At 47.4% G+C, this 14,006-nt stretch overlaps 2 protein-coding genes across 8 annotated transcripts in view; one reads left to right on the top strand and one right to left on the bottom strand.

Moving 5' to 3' along the window:
• Positions 1–1,765, top strand: part of RUFY1 (RUN and FYVE domain containing 1) — a 59,607-nt gene extending 57,842 nt beyond the window's left edge. Inside the window, exons 17-18 of the mRNA XM_081827298.1 lie at positions 696–773; positions 1,375–1,765. Coding sequence (XP_081683424.1) covers positions 696–773; positions 1,375–1,518 — 222 coding nt within the window. The 3' untranslated portion in view covers positions 1,519–1,765. The remainder of the gene's footprint in view (positions 1–695; positions 774–1,374) is intronic.
• A 2,567-nt stretch (positions 1,766–4,332) lies between these two features.
• On the bottom strand, positions 4,333–13,619 carry HNRNPH1 (heterogeneous nuclear ribonucleoprotein H1). Of its 7 annotated transcripts, none has more exons than XM_006739903.3 (14): positions 13,502–13,619; positions 12,891–13,019; positions 11,415–11,570; positions 11,060–11,203; positions 9,354–9,492; positions 8,236–8,414; positions 8,082–8,153; positions 7,892–8,025; positions 7,606–7,741; positions 7,146–7,205; positions 6,964–7,053; positions 6,191–6,283; positions 5,674–5,723; positions 4,333–5,078 (listed from the first exon to the last, which is right to left on the bottom strand). In XM_006739903.3, the coding sequence occupies exons 2-13, from the start codon at positions 12,985–12,987 to the stop codon at positions 5,674–5,676; spliced, it is 1,350 nt and encodes a 449-aa protein (XP_006739966.1). In that variant the 5' UTR covers positions 12,988–13,019; positions 13,502–13,619; the 3' UTR covers positions 4,333–5,078. The 7 variants fall into 7 exon arrangements, with proteins under 7 accessions (XP_006739966.1, XP_030891024.1, XP_030891025.1 ...); XM_031035164.2 differs by having other exon boundaries at positions 6,994–7,053; XM_031035165.2 differs by lacking the exon at positions 6,964–7,053 and having other exon boundaries at positions 7,116–7,205.
• Between the last annotated feature and the right edge of the window lie 387 nt (positions 13,620–14,006).

Below are 14,006 nucleotides of genomic sequence, written 5' to 3'. Positions count from 1 at the left end.
ATGTGCCGGCCAGCGACGGCCAGCAGCACCACACAGACGAGCTGTCGGGCGTCGCGCTGCAGCTCCTGAGGTGGCTCTGTCGCCGCCAGATGCAAAGGAGCCGGAACAGCTCCTCAGGCCTTTGGCCCCGTTGAGCGCTCAGTCCCTCTGGCTGCGTAAATGGCACATCCTCGTTTTCCTTTAGAAAGATCTCCAGAAAGGCAGCTTTAAAGCCTCAGATCCCGCCTCTCCGTATTGTGCTGCGGGTTGGGGCCTTAGCCCTTGGACAGGGACCTCCCAGCCCCCTCCCCCCAGCCCGGTGCGTTGCCTTCTGTCCCTCAGCAGGGCCCGCCGTGGCAGGGCTGGCCCCTCTCTGTCTGGAGCAGGTCTCCGCCAGGGTCGGTTTGCAAGCGCTAGATCCAGGCTCAGGGTACCTCGGCCCAAGGGCATTTATTGACAGGGGGCGGGTGAGTCTGGGTGACAGGAAGCCGGGGAACCTGGCTGGAGGCCAGGGGTGACCTGCAGGGGCCGGGAAGCCCGAGCCAGAGGGTGGGTGGTCGGCAGCTCTGGAGCTCCGGCCGTGGCCGCGTCTGGGGGGAGGCGGTCCCTGGAAAGGAGACCCTCAAAAGGCCCTGATGCTGGGCAGTCGGAACACAGCTACAGGTCGGTTAGGAGCCCGGCAGCAAAGTGGGATTGTTGTGGTCTTGCCCCCTCAGGGCCATACGTGGCTGAAGGATGATGAAGCGACGCACTGTAAGCAGTGTGAGAAGGAGTTCTCCATCTCCCGGAGGAAGGTACGTGGGGTGGCCCTCCAGCAGCTCCCACAGGGGCTCCCCTTCGGCCCATTCCCGTGGGACCCGGGCCATCGCATGCGCCCGCACTCGCTGCTGTGCTGACCCCCGCAGACGGCCTCCCGGCTTGTCCCCACCCGTCCTTTCAAGGATTGGCAGATTTCTTTGGGACTTGGGGTGCTCGCGTACAGAACACTAGGTGAGTGTGTCAGTCGAAGTTCATTGTCAGCAACAGGACCAAAATCTGGCTAAATTAGGCGGAAACCATCTCTAGAGAACCCATGGACAGACCGGCATCCACAGCCCCAGAAGCTGAGCGGCGGTCTGGGCAGGGCCCGAGCCCCGGGGACTCTGCCTTCCACTTCCAGGACTGGGGTCCCCGCACCCAGCCTTTGGTCCGGGGCTCATGGGGCTTTGGTGGAGCAGTGGGGCAGGACACGGGTCCCTAGCAAGACTGGAAGCCTGTCCAGCCCACAGACCGCCCCCCGCCCCCGAACGGACCCCTGCTGCTGGGGGGGGCGGAAGGCGTCCGGCGCGCTGGCGGAGGACCCCTGCCGGGGGGGGCGGAGGCGCACCCGCCCTGACCGCCCCCTCGTGCCCCCAGCACCACTGCCGCCACTGCGGCCACATCTTCTGCAGCACGTGCTCCAGCAGCGAGCTGGCCCTGCCCTCGTACCCCAGGCCCGTGCGCGTGTGTGACAGCTGCCACACCCTGCTGCTGCAGCGCTGCTCGTCGTCCGGCCACTGACCGCCCAGCCTGCCTTCCGCCTCGGCTGCGCCACCGGCTGGGGCTCCAACGGAGCCTCGTCTCTTTGCTCCTGTCCCCTTCCCGCGCTCACAAAACCAAGCGGCCCTACTGCGGTTGTACTGTTGTCGCGAGCACCCCGCTCCCGTCCCCCCACACCATGTCTTCCCTGCGTCAGAGTCGAGAGATGGGCCGTGCCCCACCCTTGTGAATATGTCTCTAGACCTGCAATAAAAGCCTTTATTTTTCACGCTGGTGCACAAACTGCCGGCATCACAGGGACGGCCTCGGGGGCAGGCCTCAGAGCCACCCCCGTGTCGAGTCTGGACCAGGACTACCGACCTGGGGGCGGGGGGGGGAGGCCCAGGGCGCAGGCTGGCCCTGCCCGGGGAGCCAAGGACAGGACGGGCATGGAGGAAGTGACCTTACCCCTGTCACCAGAGCTCAGGTGTTCCCTAGGCCCCGGAGTTGACACAGACGACAGCTTGATCTAGTGCGCTCCGAAGGACACACCTGTGGGAAGCGCCTGCCGGGCCACCAGTTCTTACTTTCCCAAGCAGGGCCAGGACGGGTGCTGTTTGTCGGCTATGAAAATGGGCTCCGCGCATGCTCACCCCCACCCGACTGGTCCGGGCTCTCGAATACCCAGGTGAAGGAACTGTCCAGACTAGCCCGTCCACCCAAGGAGCCCTTGGTGGACTCCCCTTGCTCACTGCCCAGTCCCCTGCCCCTCGTCCCCTGGCCCTTTCCTTCGTGGGTTCTGACCCCGCATCTGCCGCGCCCTTAGATCTGTCCTTTCCCAACAGGAACCTGGGCGGCTCAGCGAGGTTAGGTCCCAGGATCTGCGGGCCCAGCTCCAAAGCCATGTTCCTTCCAGCAAGTACATGGCAGCGAGAGCGGCTCCCAGGAGGCCGCCTCCCCTTCTGTCACTTCCTCTGAGCAGCTTTTTAATCTCTGGGCCCAGCTTTTCCAAAGATGCTTACATGCTGCCACGCAGCCCGCAACTGGTCTGGCATTAGAGATCTGTACCTTGTTTTCAGTGCACCCAATTTGGACTCCAGCTTGCTGGGGAGCCTGAAGCAGGTCATTTCACCTCTGGGCCTTAGCGCTCATCTGCACACACACAAAAGGAAGCAGAATACCTGATCCTAGACCGTTCTGACAGCTCCCACCACCGCGCGGCCCTCAGTGCTCTTCCCGTATCGTAACGGATTCTTTTCCCCACCTCCCTTCTCCACCCACAAGCAACAAATGTTCGACAGGCATTATTCACACAGGATCGCTGTGCCAGTTAGCAAGTGTTTAGCTTGCTAACTGTCTCACGACAGAACTTTTCTCCTCACGCATCAGACATGCCCCTGAACCCGTGGAACCCTTAGGCTGCGGTCTGGCAGCCCTCCTGACCTGGGCGACAGGGGCCACAGATGGCCTAGGGCAGCACTTCTCAAGCTGACGCGCCCAGGCCTGTGGTTACCCAGGGACACAGCAGGGGCCCACGTGAGAACGCCCACTCCCAACAGAATCTGAGGTTCTGGTCCTGGCTAACAAGTGCCCACGTGGTTCTCATGCAGGTTCCAAAGCACCAGAATGGCCCAGGCCTCACTTTGTAAAAGCCGAACGGTTCTGTACTCACTTAGCCTTCCTCCCCACACATCTAGTTATCGTCTCGTCTCTTCTTCCCACGGGCCTTTTCTCAACACAGATGTTCCCTACGTAGAACAAGGTAGCTGAAGGACTCAGGGAAGGAACCGTCCCAGGGCCTTCTCAACACGGGTCGGTTCCACAGAGTGACTCTGCTGAGACCCCGGGGGGCAGTGCTAGGTCTAGAACACAGCTGGAGACCCAATGCTCAGAACCTCCTCCCCCGAAAACGATTTTCTCTAAACCAGAAGAGCAGCTGGAGGGTACATGCCAAGTCTACCACTTCCGTACGCCAGCCTGACTGCACACGTAGGACAGCACCAGCCCGCAGGGGTGCACCCAGTCCTGACGGGAGGGCATGGAGCAGGGTAGGGCCTGCAGGGCCTTTCATGCACATTTGTGCAATGTTGCCATCTACAGACTCTTAGAAACGGGATTCCAAGCAAACCTCATCCGATATCAGAGTCTTCAGCACGGTCACAGCGAGTGAAAATGGCTTCAGATCAGATCTACTGAAGGGACTTTGGGGATGATCCCTTTAAGAAGTACTTAATGCCAGCTACTCCAGTTGTCAGAGTTCTACCAAAACAGGTGGATTCCAATTACAGAATTAAACTAGTCCTTTTTGCTTGGAAATGCAATTTGGTATTCTACCTCCGAAACTGTAAGGAATGAATTCTGCCCCTAAGTGGACCTGATCTTTAGGAATCAAAGACCGAAAGACTCCCTCTGAAAGCCATTTGTAAGCTAGCTCCTTCTACAAGCCCCCCTCCCCCATGCCCCATGGAAGCAAAACTTCAGGGAAGCCACCACAGTGGGAGGGGCAGCTCCTGGTGGGTCCCCCCTTGCCTCCAGCACTGCCTTCTCAGCCATGCCTGCCGCAGGCCGCTGGAGACATGCAGAACATGCAGTCAGAGTACTGCCACCTCTCCCTGGGTTTTGTGCAAGCGCTTAGCAAGGGCAGTTGGGGTTAAGTCCTGTGCAGCCACGCCAAACACGCAGCCCTTCCACAAGGGCCCCCAAAAGCTCCGTTTACCTTCAGTTGCACCGGAGGGAAGGAAGCTGCCGAGCCTCTCTGCCACAGCCAGAGACGTGGGCCACTGTCACCTACGCCCCAGGCAGGAAGAGAGCACCAAGAAACAGTCCACATGACACTGAAGCACAGACAAGACAAAGTGCAGTTTTTAAAAGGAAGATTTATTTGACAAGTTTCACTTAGCGCAATACACCTAAAAGGAAATCACGATACAAGGAAAGGTTTAAATCAAGGCCTCAGAATTTCATACAAACACCAAGACCAAAATCCTAACGTATGGTGTTGCGTCTCAAAGTCCCCCATTAACTTAAAAAAAAAAAAAAAAAGCTTCAACTTACGTGCCTTAGAGGTTATTAAATGAAACTAGAATTAACAAACATGCCAAATGTGTTCACTTTTAATTGTAGACACAGCTCCTATATTGAGTTTTACAAAAAAGCATGTCTTTCAACATGCATCCCAACAGTGTTCAATGTAATGTGGTAGAAGAGCAACATTTAACATAATTCAACTGCTTTAACCTAAATACACTTGCTGCTTAAGTACATCCTACAATAGAACTAGAGAAAAGCTGAAAATTGTTTAACAGTTATAGTTTACTCCGTTGTTACATCCTAGATGAATGTTTGTGTTCAAAAATACTGAACCTTAAGTCTTTAAAACAATCCTGATTTCCACTTAGAGTAAGCATCAATCACAAGCTTGTATTGCAAAACTGTTAAACTTTTTTAAAAAAACGTTGACCAAGAGTCAGTGATCAGGATCAGTTACATTCCCCATCCACCACTCATACTGGACATGCTAGACATCCCTCCCATTCCGTTCACGCCCAGAGATGCTCGGCTTCCACTACTGTAGTAGCTGCTGTTCACTGCGCCTTGGCTGCCTGCAGAGAGAGCAATGTGACAAGTCAGCAGAATCATCAGATCATCAGTCAAAACAGAGCATTCCAAGAAAAAGTTTAAAAAGTATACGAGTACAAATGGCTGCTGTCCAAGTGGCGAGAAGCATGTTTGGGAAAGGGGACTCCCGACTCCAAACAAGTCTCAATTAACCCCTTTTCTCTGCAGTACCAACTTGCCAGACTCTTGTGCTACCATTTAATCGGATGCTTCAGGATCAACATAGAAAATTAAGTTTAAAGGAAAACTAGTGTTTTTCAAAAATTGCAAAAATTACTTCATGTTGTTTTTAAAGCTAAGCAAAGCATTTTAAAAAAAAATTTACCATAAAACATTCACAATGTGTCCATCGAATGGCATGTATGAATAGGGAGGACGGGGGCAGTCTCTTGCTTTTCCTATTCATGGTGGGCAAGAAGTGAGATGATGAAAGTTGGGACTTAAGGCAACTCACTGTGCCCAAAATGGCAGCCTCCATGGAGTTAAGTCAGAGCCATTGACTGCTATAGAAAGTGTTATTACAACATATCAGTATTTGCTATTGGGAATTTAAATTATATTTTTTGAGAAAATATTTACCTATGCAATGTTTGATTGAAAATCACTGGAGTTTTCCTGTAAAACTTGGTCTGCAAAAGGATTTTGTAGGGTAAGACTATAATACCAAAATCACCATTCTTTAGACCAATTGAAAAAAAATAAAAATAAAAACAATCCTAGGATAAAACTGACTAGTAAATACGGTCCTAAACCCAACCACCATTCTACTATTTAAATTCTCCCTCCATCTAAAATGGATTTAATGCTAACCAAAAGACAGAAAAAAAAAAAAATCAACAGTTTGTTTAATAAATGGAGGCAGATGTTTTCTGGCTCGACATTAATCCAAGTTGCAATGACTAGTTTTAATTTATAGAACGCTTCCCCCTCCCAATGATTGGTTCCAAAAATTAAGCTATTAATAATAGAACAAGTTACGTTTGGATCAAAAGCAAACATTTATTAACCCACTTTTACCAAAAAGGAGCCTGCATATTCCCCCATCTAAAGAAATCTGCCTAAAACTTATTTCAAGTATGTAAAAAAGCACACTTACCATATCCACTCATGCTGCTCTGGCCACCATAGCCGCCTCCATAACCACCACTCAGCTGCTGACTGGCTGGGCCGCCATAACTGGACTGGTTTGCTGTTAAGTTAAGAGAACATTAGGACCTTGTTCCGCATGTAATGTGGTACCTGGTGGTACCGGGCTTGTAATTCTAAATCTATCATTTTCCAGTCTTGATCTCGTTATCTCTATAACCCTCTGCCTCCTTCTGCCTATCGCCTATGACCAAACTACCTTTCTATCCATCATATGAACTAGACAAACATTTATAAACCAGAAGGCCAACAGTATGCACATCAGCAGGACTAAATCCACATGATTCCATAAGTAGAGGCATTCTGAGAAGACCTTAGGATATTGCTTAACTGGGGGATTTAGTGGGGTTTTCCCCCAATAATTTGATACAGTAAGGTTATGTCATACACAGGTTATCACTGAACACCTAATTATGCCCAACTAACCATGCCCAAAACTTTACTGACCTTGTGCTTTTAACTAGGTATTAATTTTAGACTTCTACTTCATACTTAAGACAATTCAACTAGTTTCTGCAGTCCCCTCCCCCAAAACTACTAAAAACTAGTTATCTAAACAATTTTATTTAACTCACAATGATTTAAATAAGCCAGACACAAAATTCAAATCACAATCTCTTTGCCTAACTTAATTATGCTAAACTCCTTAAAACATAACTTAACATATAATCGACTTATATAGGTATAAATGTTTTGGTTTTTAAAAAAACTAACGATATTTACACAAGCCCATGCCTCCCATCATTTGGCTACCATAAGCACCACCGCTTGCTCCTGCTGTAGAATTCAAGAAGAGTTCTACATATCTGTGTTCTGAAATGAGAGAAAAGGCATACAAGGTTAGCTTAAAAAAAAGACACTAAAGTGATATTTACACAAACCCATGCCTCCTAGCATTTGGCTACCGTAAGCACCACCGCTTGCTCCTGCTGTAGAATTCAAGAAGAGTTCTACATATCTGTGTTCTGAAATGAGAAAAAAAAAAGTTTGAAAGTGTTTGTTGGTAAAAGAAAAAAGATAAGCACTTTACGTTCTTAAACAAGTAGATCTGTGAACTTCAAATACTCTTGGTAAAAAAAATTCTAGCTGCTTACTCTGGTTTCAACCACCAGCCTTTTGATTTAAACGTTCATCGAAATTGTTCTAAGTTTGTCAATTAAGGATATACTTCAAGTCCACGTTACCACAAACCCCTTTTCAATCACACTAATTTTTAAAACCCACACGCTTTTTAAACACACACCACAGAACTAACCCATTATGGGAGAACACATTTCTCATGCATCCGTACTATTTCTCTATCACAAACACTGGTCATTCAACCATCTGTTACAGAGACCCCAAGATACTTAAAACCACACTTACGCATATTTGCTTTGTCTTTTGACATAGCTGCCACAGCATCTTCGTGAGTTGCAAACTCGACATCCGCTTCACCAGTTACTCTGCCATCAGGACCAATTTCAATATGTACTCTCACAGGATTGAGCGGTGAAAAAAACTAAATACAAGGTATTTCAGAGAACGAAGTCAAAAATCCACCGTTACCCAAAAAAAGCACAATTTAAACCTGTTTCACCTAATTAGAATAAAAACCAAGTTTTTACTGCTATCCTGAACCAGACACCTCGTAAATTTATCCGGCACTTACGTTATAAATGTCATTCTCAGTAGCTCTGTAAGGCAATCCCCGCATGTGTACACAATGTCCTGTTGTGCTCTGGAAAGTAGAGCCACCATCCCCGTATCTGTGGTCAGACATTCCTGAAAAACAGTAATTGAGGTCTAGATTTACAAGAGTGTGAGTATCCTTCAGCTGAGAAACTCAATTCTTACCTTACCTCTTCCAAATCTATCCGACCCAAATCCATAGCCATCATTATAGCCGTTATAATCATCATAGCCTCCGTAACCTGGAAGACAGAAGGACAATCAGCCAAATGAACACAGTTAGAGGAGGAACAGACCTCACGACGCCTGCACGGCCTCACCTACCTCCACCATAAGCACCACGCCTCATCCGTTCAAAGCCAGCCCCCCTGCCAATGCTGTTGTACCCTCTGCCAGCTCCAGGCCTGTCATAGGGACCTGGCCGCTGCATGGCCATAAGCTTTCGTGGTGGATCATAGTGAGTTCTAACTTCAGCGCGACTGCTCTTAAAGATTTCGATATACCTAAAGCATTGTTCATGAGGGAAGGGGGTGGGGAGGGGAGAGAAAACATTAGTCCATTTCATACAGGTACTTAGTTACACAAGAAAACAATGTAGTCATAGCCATGAAACTGACTAATATTTAAAGCCAGATTTCTTATATTTGCATAGGCAATGACCAGAAATTCACTCAATTGTAAGATTTAATGTAAAATTTATAGAGTAAAAGTCACTCCTCTGAGGCAGAGAGCCCAACCTTAGGGGTAAAGAGGAGTACTATAAATGTCTCAGGAGGGAAAGAATTCCGCTCAACTTTCAACATTTCAGGTCTTAAATCGTTGGCAGCATGTATAGCAAGTGGGCTAAAAAGCCAGCCTCCACCAACAGTCTAGCCCACACTACACATTTCCTTTCGCCAATAATACCCCAGGCCTATGCTTTTAGTAGGAATCAGCATAGGTAAGCGCATGCTTCAATGAAAAATAGTCACAAGCAAAGAGAATAAAACCTTTTGTGACAATTTCTTGAAAGCTATGCTTATTAATACATATGCAGAATATTTATACAGCAAGAAAAAGTTTGTTGCATTTCAACTTTAAAAACAAGATCAGAAAGTATCACATTTTCTTATGGTAATATTAATTTACTAGGTGGGTGTTATTACAGCTAAAGCCAGGTTTGCATTAACATTTTTTAAAGCCATAGTCTCTCAACTCTAGTGATTAGAATTAGGAATCTTACAATATTGTCAGGGAGATCAAATTAACTGGGGACAATTTTAAAACCTAAACTTTCATCTCAATGCATTATGGGACTTTTAACACAGGAAATTTGAAAATTGTGGCAAAACATCAATCAATTGGGACTAGAAAATAGATTTCTTCCTTCTAAGCAGAGAGAATATGGATTTAATTGTTTACCATAAGAAAAGTGACAAATCCAACCAACCATCCATCCCCACCTGTGCCCTATTCTTTCCTTGTGTTTCTTTAGAGCCTTTTCAGCTATTTCCTGTGAAGCAAACTGCACGAAGGCCTCCCCCGTACTCCTCCCCTGGAAGTCCACCGGCAATGTTATCCCATTTGGCACGATTTCCAACCCTTCAACCCAAGGACAAATAACCCCAGTAGGGGGGCAATATTAACATCACAAGCCCAAAAATGATTCTTCTTATAGCTTTAAATAAACCAGAATTTTAACTTTAGGTGAACGGTATGCTTTCAACAAGTAACTCTTTACATATGCATTGTAATAATATGAAGTTCCATTATTACAAAGTATAACTCAATTCTTAACACACCCCATGGCATAGTATGTAAAAGAAAAAAAACAAAAAACAAAATAAAAACAAAAAAAACAAAAAACAAAAAACACTTGAACACAGGATGCATTAAGAATTCAACAATTAACACTCTAATCTATGCAAATTAATGTTGAGAATTACAAAAGAATTTAATAAAGTTTCAAGCATTAAATACAACAGTTACTAAACTTAAAACACACCTTTTACCTCATTTTATATTTCAATGTTTTAAGTTAGTGGAACTTCAATTTTTTTTAAAAATTACACATTTAAACATTTTATATACAAATTGAAACATTGCTTAAGTCATATAATTGACAAACATACAATCTAAACTTTTCAACAAACAACTGATCTACACAGCACAATCATGCACTCTTATGCTCTAACAGTAGTATGATTCACTTCTGGAAATTCCGTCTATGAAAAATCCTTTCCGTGGATACATTCCCAAGCTTACAAAAAGGGCTTAAAGCACTTTCCTAGAAGATATGAAATTATGTTCATATTTAACGTTGACAGATAGCATTCAATTCTCACCAATTTAGACAAAAACAATCAAAACAGACTTGATTTCAAAAATTCTGGCAAAATATTAGGACCTGATAACATATCTAAGTCAAAATTTTAATACATACTACACTGAACCATGAAAGGATTTCTTGTTCTTAATTCCACTTTATTACATCATGAATATTAAAATAGTTACTTAAAGTATGTTATCTAACATTCTGCTAAACATGCAATTTTATCAGCTCTTCAGCATAAAAACATTCAAATACTTTAGGCCCAGAACAATTTCAAAACACTTTCTGTATTTCAGATACTGAGACTACATTCAAACTACTCCTACATTAGACCGACTTTTAGTAAGTTTATATAATTCCCTGGCTAAACGAACCATAAAAGTTGTTGTGGGTTTTTCCCCCCCATGAAGAGAATTAGACCATTAGAGACATTTCTGGGCCCATGACCCAACGTGTCTTAAGACATAGGCGCTTGCCATAAATTACAACAACCTAACTGATACTAATCTAACGTTAAGGAATCTTACCTTTACTTGGTACTTTGCTGAACAGCATTGTGAGGGAAGTAGTTAAGCTGTCGAGGACAATCCTCAAAGATCTACTCTAAACTACAACACTAAATATAGGCAAACTTAGCATTTTGGAAGTACTTAATTTCCACCTTTAAGATGGGCTTAAATTATTTGAAGGTCTCCAGGAAGAAGAAAACATTTAATTCATCTGCACATACTCACACCTGTTTAAGTATCTAAGCTACTGGACTTTAAGGTCTATTAAATCACATGTTGCCAGAAGCTTGCCAGAACTCACTGCTCAGCATCAAACACAACTACATACCTGAGAAGAACTGAACAATTTCTTCCTTGCTACATCCAAAGGGGAGTCCTCTAAGCCGTACAAAGCCATCATTGGCCGTGTCAGGACTATTTGGACCAGTATGCTTCAACACCCAATCCATTTCAACGTTGTTTGACTTGAATACTGAAAGAGGTGCTTAGAATTAGTCAATTTTGGAAAGTTAGAGAACAAAGTTCAGACTTCCTAGGTCTTTAGATAATCTAGGAAGAGCTGCCATAAACTCCCTTAGATGACCATTTCCATGCGGTCAAATACCTAAAATTCAGAAGGGGTAAGATAGAGCTCTATGTGTTTAATATTTTATTTACTGTTACTAGGGCAACATAAATCAAACCTTCAACATATCTGTGTCCCATAGTTTCTCTGTCTTTTTTCAGGGCCAATTTGACTTCATCTTCTGATTCAAGTTCAACAAAAGCCTCGCCACTCGGTCTGCCTTCTCTGGTGTAGATGAAACGAATACCTTGAGCCCCATTTTGAATTTTGCAGTCTGGAAAGAAAACAACCGTTAATACAGAATTTAAAACTAAAAAACCACCTCTGGGTGATACAAATGAAATGCCTATTTATTGCCCTGCTACAAAGCAGAGCTTCTACAAAGCTTAGAATGACCCATAGTACCAATTCCCAGGGCCACTTTCCAGTACTTCAGCACTTATCTTCCCCCAAACTTTCTTATTCTCTGGACACCTTCCCATTGCATCAAGAAAATCCAATAGTCAAAGCAATTTCTTAAAGTTATCTCCAAGTCCTCTCCATTGAACATCCTTTGTAACAACCTCTCATAAACTAAGTCTGGACTCTGATTTTATGCCATTTTCTGAGTCTGGTTTCAAGTTTCGGTCTGGGGCACTTGATGGTTTTACCTTACTGGCAGCAACATACAATTTCTCCTGCGAATCCAAATTGCAGGGCCAATACTCACCTAAAAGGGGATCAATGTTAGCAAGCTAAAATGCTCCAAGTTGCACAGCTGAAGCCAAACCCAGTCTTGCTCACTGCAAGGTGGCTTCCAGTGTACTTGGTTCTCGTTTTACAGGTCGTTTTCCGTTACCAATGCTAAATTCAGATAGTAGGTCAATCCTACAAGTGTCCTTCCAAAACCTGCAAATTTCTCCCAAATATATCTATCAGTCTAAACTCACACTAACAATAAGAACAAGGACATTTTGGTAGAAATTACTCAGGAAACCTGCATACTGGAAAAAAGCTACATAGGCAAGTGAACTTCCCTGGGGTTCAGTGTCCTCAACTGTAAAGTGAGCCAGATCAAGAACTAGATGGGCAAAAACTCTTCACAATTACCAAATCTTGATTAGGAAAATTTTCTGAAATTAAGAAGTGACATTTTAACTTTCTGAAGTCGAAAGCCCCGCTTCAAGGACATACCGAAAGTGGAAATAAATTGTAATACTTTAAGGATTTGCAAAATGTATTGTTTGCCCAGCTAACTGGACAATTTTCCCAAGATGGAGAGCGAAATCCCATTTATCCTTTCGAAAAAACAGCCGTAGAAACACTAGTGCTTAGAGTAAGCGAAGACGACAAAAAAATCCTCCAGAGAGGCCGCACTCCCCCCTCCCCCCGCCCCGAGAGCTCGGAGGGCGGGCGGGGCTTTCGCAATTTCCATTGCGTAACAGCGCCCGGCAAGGCGCGAGCAGCCCAGCGGGAACGGCTGCCGCCCGCGCCCCACCAGGGGGCGCCCCGGGCCCAGCCCGCCCCGCCCTGGCACGCCCGCCTCCCGGCTCGATCGCCCGCCCGCCGGCCGGCCGGCCCCGGCGGCGAACTCCCGCCTCCGCTTTAAACTCACCAGAAAAAAAACGCTGCACCTCGTCCGCCGAGCAAGACCAGGGCAAGCCCCGGACCTTCACCACGAATCCCTCTCCGCCTTCGGTGCCCAACATCATCGTCTCCTCGTGGGTCCTGGCGTCGACACAGACTGCAGGCGGGGGACGAGCGTCAGACCGGGAAAATGATCACATTAAACTGCCCTCCGGGCTCGTGGCGGCCGCCGGCCTGCGGGGCCCGAGGAAGAGCCGAGCCCGTGCGGACGCCCGAACCCCAGCGATTCCAACACTCGACACCCCTTCGGCCTGCGCCCAGGCCCCCGCAGCCGCTCTGGACACCAGGTGCCACTGCCCCAAGCCGAGGGGGCCCTGGCCTAGCGCCAGCGTGGAGGCAAGGAAATGGCGGCGGCCGCTTCCGCTCCGCCTCCTCCGACATCTCACACAATAGAGTCGGCGCGGCCTGCAGGCCTCGGCGGCCCCGCCGCCACTCGGCGAGCTCTTGCTGGCTCCACGCGGCAGCCCGCACCTTGCCAGGGGCCCCCAGGCTCTACAGAGGTCTCGGGGCAAGCAATCCTCCCAAAAATAGCATCCTCGGGGGCCGCTGGGCGCCAAACACAGAGCCACAAACACTCACCTGAACGCACGACTTCGGCGTGGCTGAGAAGAAATGGCCAGCAGGCGCCTGCGCAACCTAAATAAGGCCCTTTGAACAAGCTCTGCGCACGCGCAGCTAGGTGCCCGCACCGCCCCCTTGCGTCACACAGAGCTCAGACGCATGCGTAATTTCATGAGCCGGCCCCCACTCTAGCCAGCGCACTATTATGCGCATGCGTTTGGGGCTCATCCCCCTCCCACCTCTATAAACCCGCTGGGCTTTTTTGCGCCTGCGCCATCCCGCGATTATTGAACTTGGTTTACGATTTAGTTTCACGCGCATGCGTCTTCCTTCAAACCGTTCCGTCGCCTTACCCGCCAGAGTGGGGGAGGGGAATGGCGGCAATCAATTCCCCGTAGGGACCGTATGTAAGGCAGTCCCGCGCTCTGGGTTGTGAGGTGGGTGGTGAGGTGGCCGTGTTCCTACCCCTTCCCTAGCCTGTTATCCGCGCCCCGGGCCGACCTGAAGGGACAGCCGCTCCCTG

This window comes from Leptonychotes weddellii, chromosome 7 (genome assembly GCF_054177405.1).
Source record: "Leptonychotes weddellii isolate Sample4059 chromosome 7, ASM5417740v2, whole genome shotgun sequence".
NCBI classification, from domain to species: Eukaryota; Metazoa; Chordata; class Mammalia; order Carnivora; family Phocidae; genus Leptonychotes; species Leptonychotes weddellii.
Note: the sequence above shows the minus strand (reverse complement) of the source record. Positions and strands in the feature narration are given on the sequence as shown.

Excerpts from the sequence above, each read along its gene's own strand:
- HNRNPH1 (XM_031035161.2), bottom strand. The coding sequence starts at position 12,987 with ATGATGTTGGGCACCGAAGGCGGAGAGGGATTCGTGGTGAAGGTCCGG. Across the intron at positions 7,054-7,145 it reads AGCAAGCGGTGGTGCTTACG|AACACAGATATGTAGAACTC; the intron begins GTAGCCAAATGC and ends CTCTCATTTCAG. Across the intron at positions 6,284-6,963 it reads GATGGGAGGCATGGGCTTGT|CAAACCAGTCCAGTTATGGC; the intron begins GTAAATATCGTT and ends TTAACTTAACAG.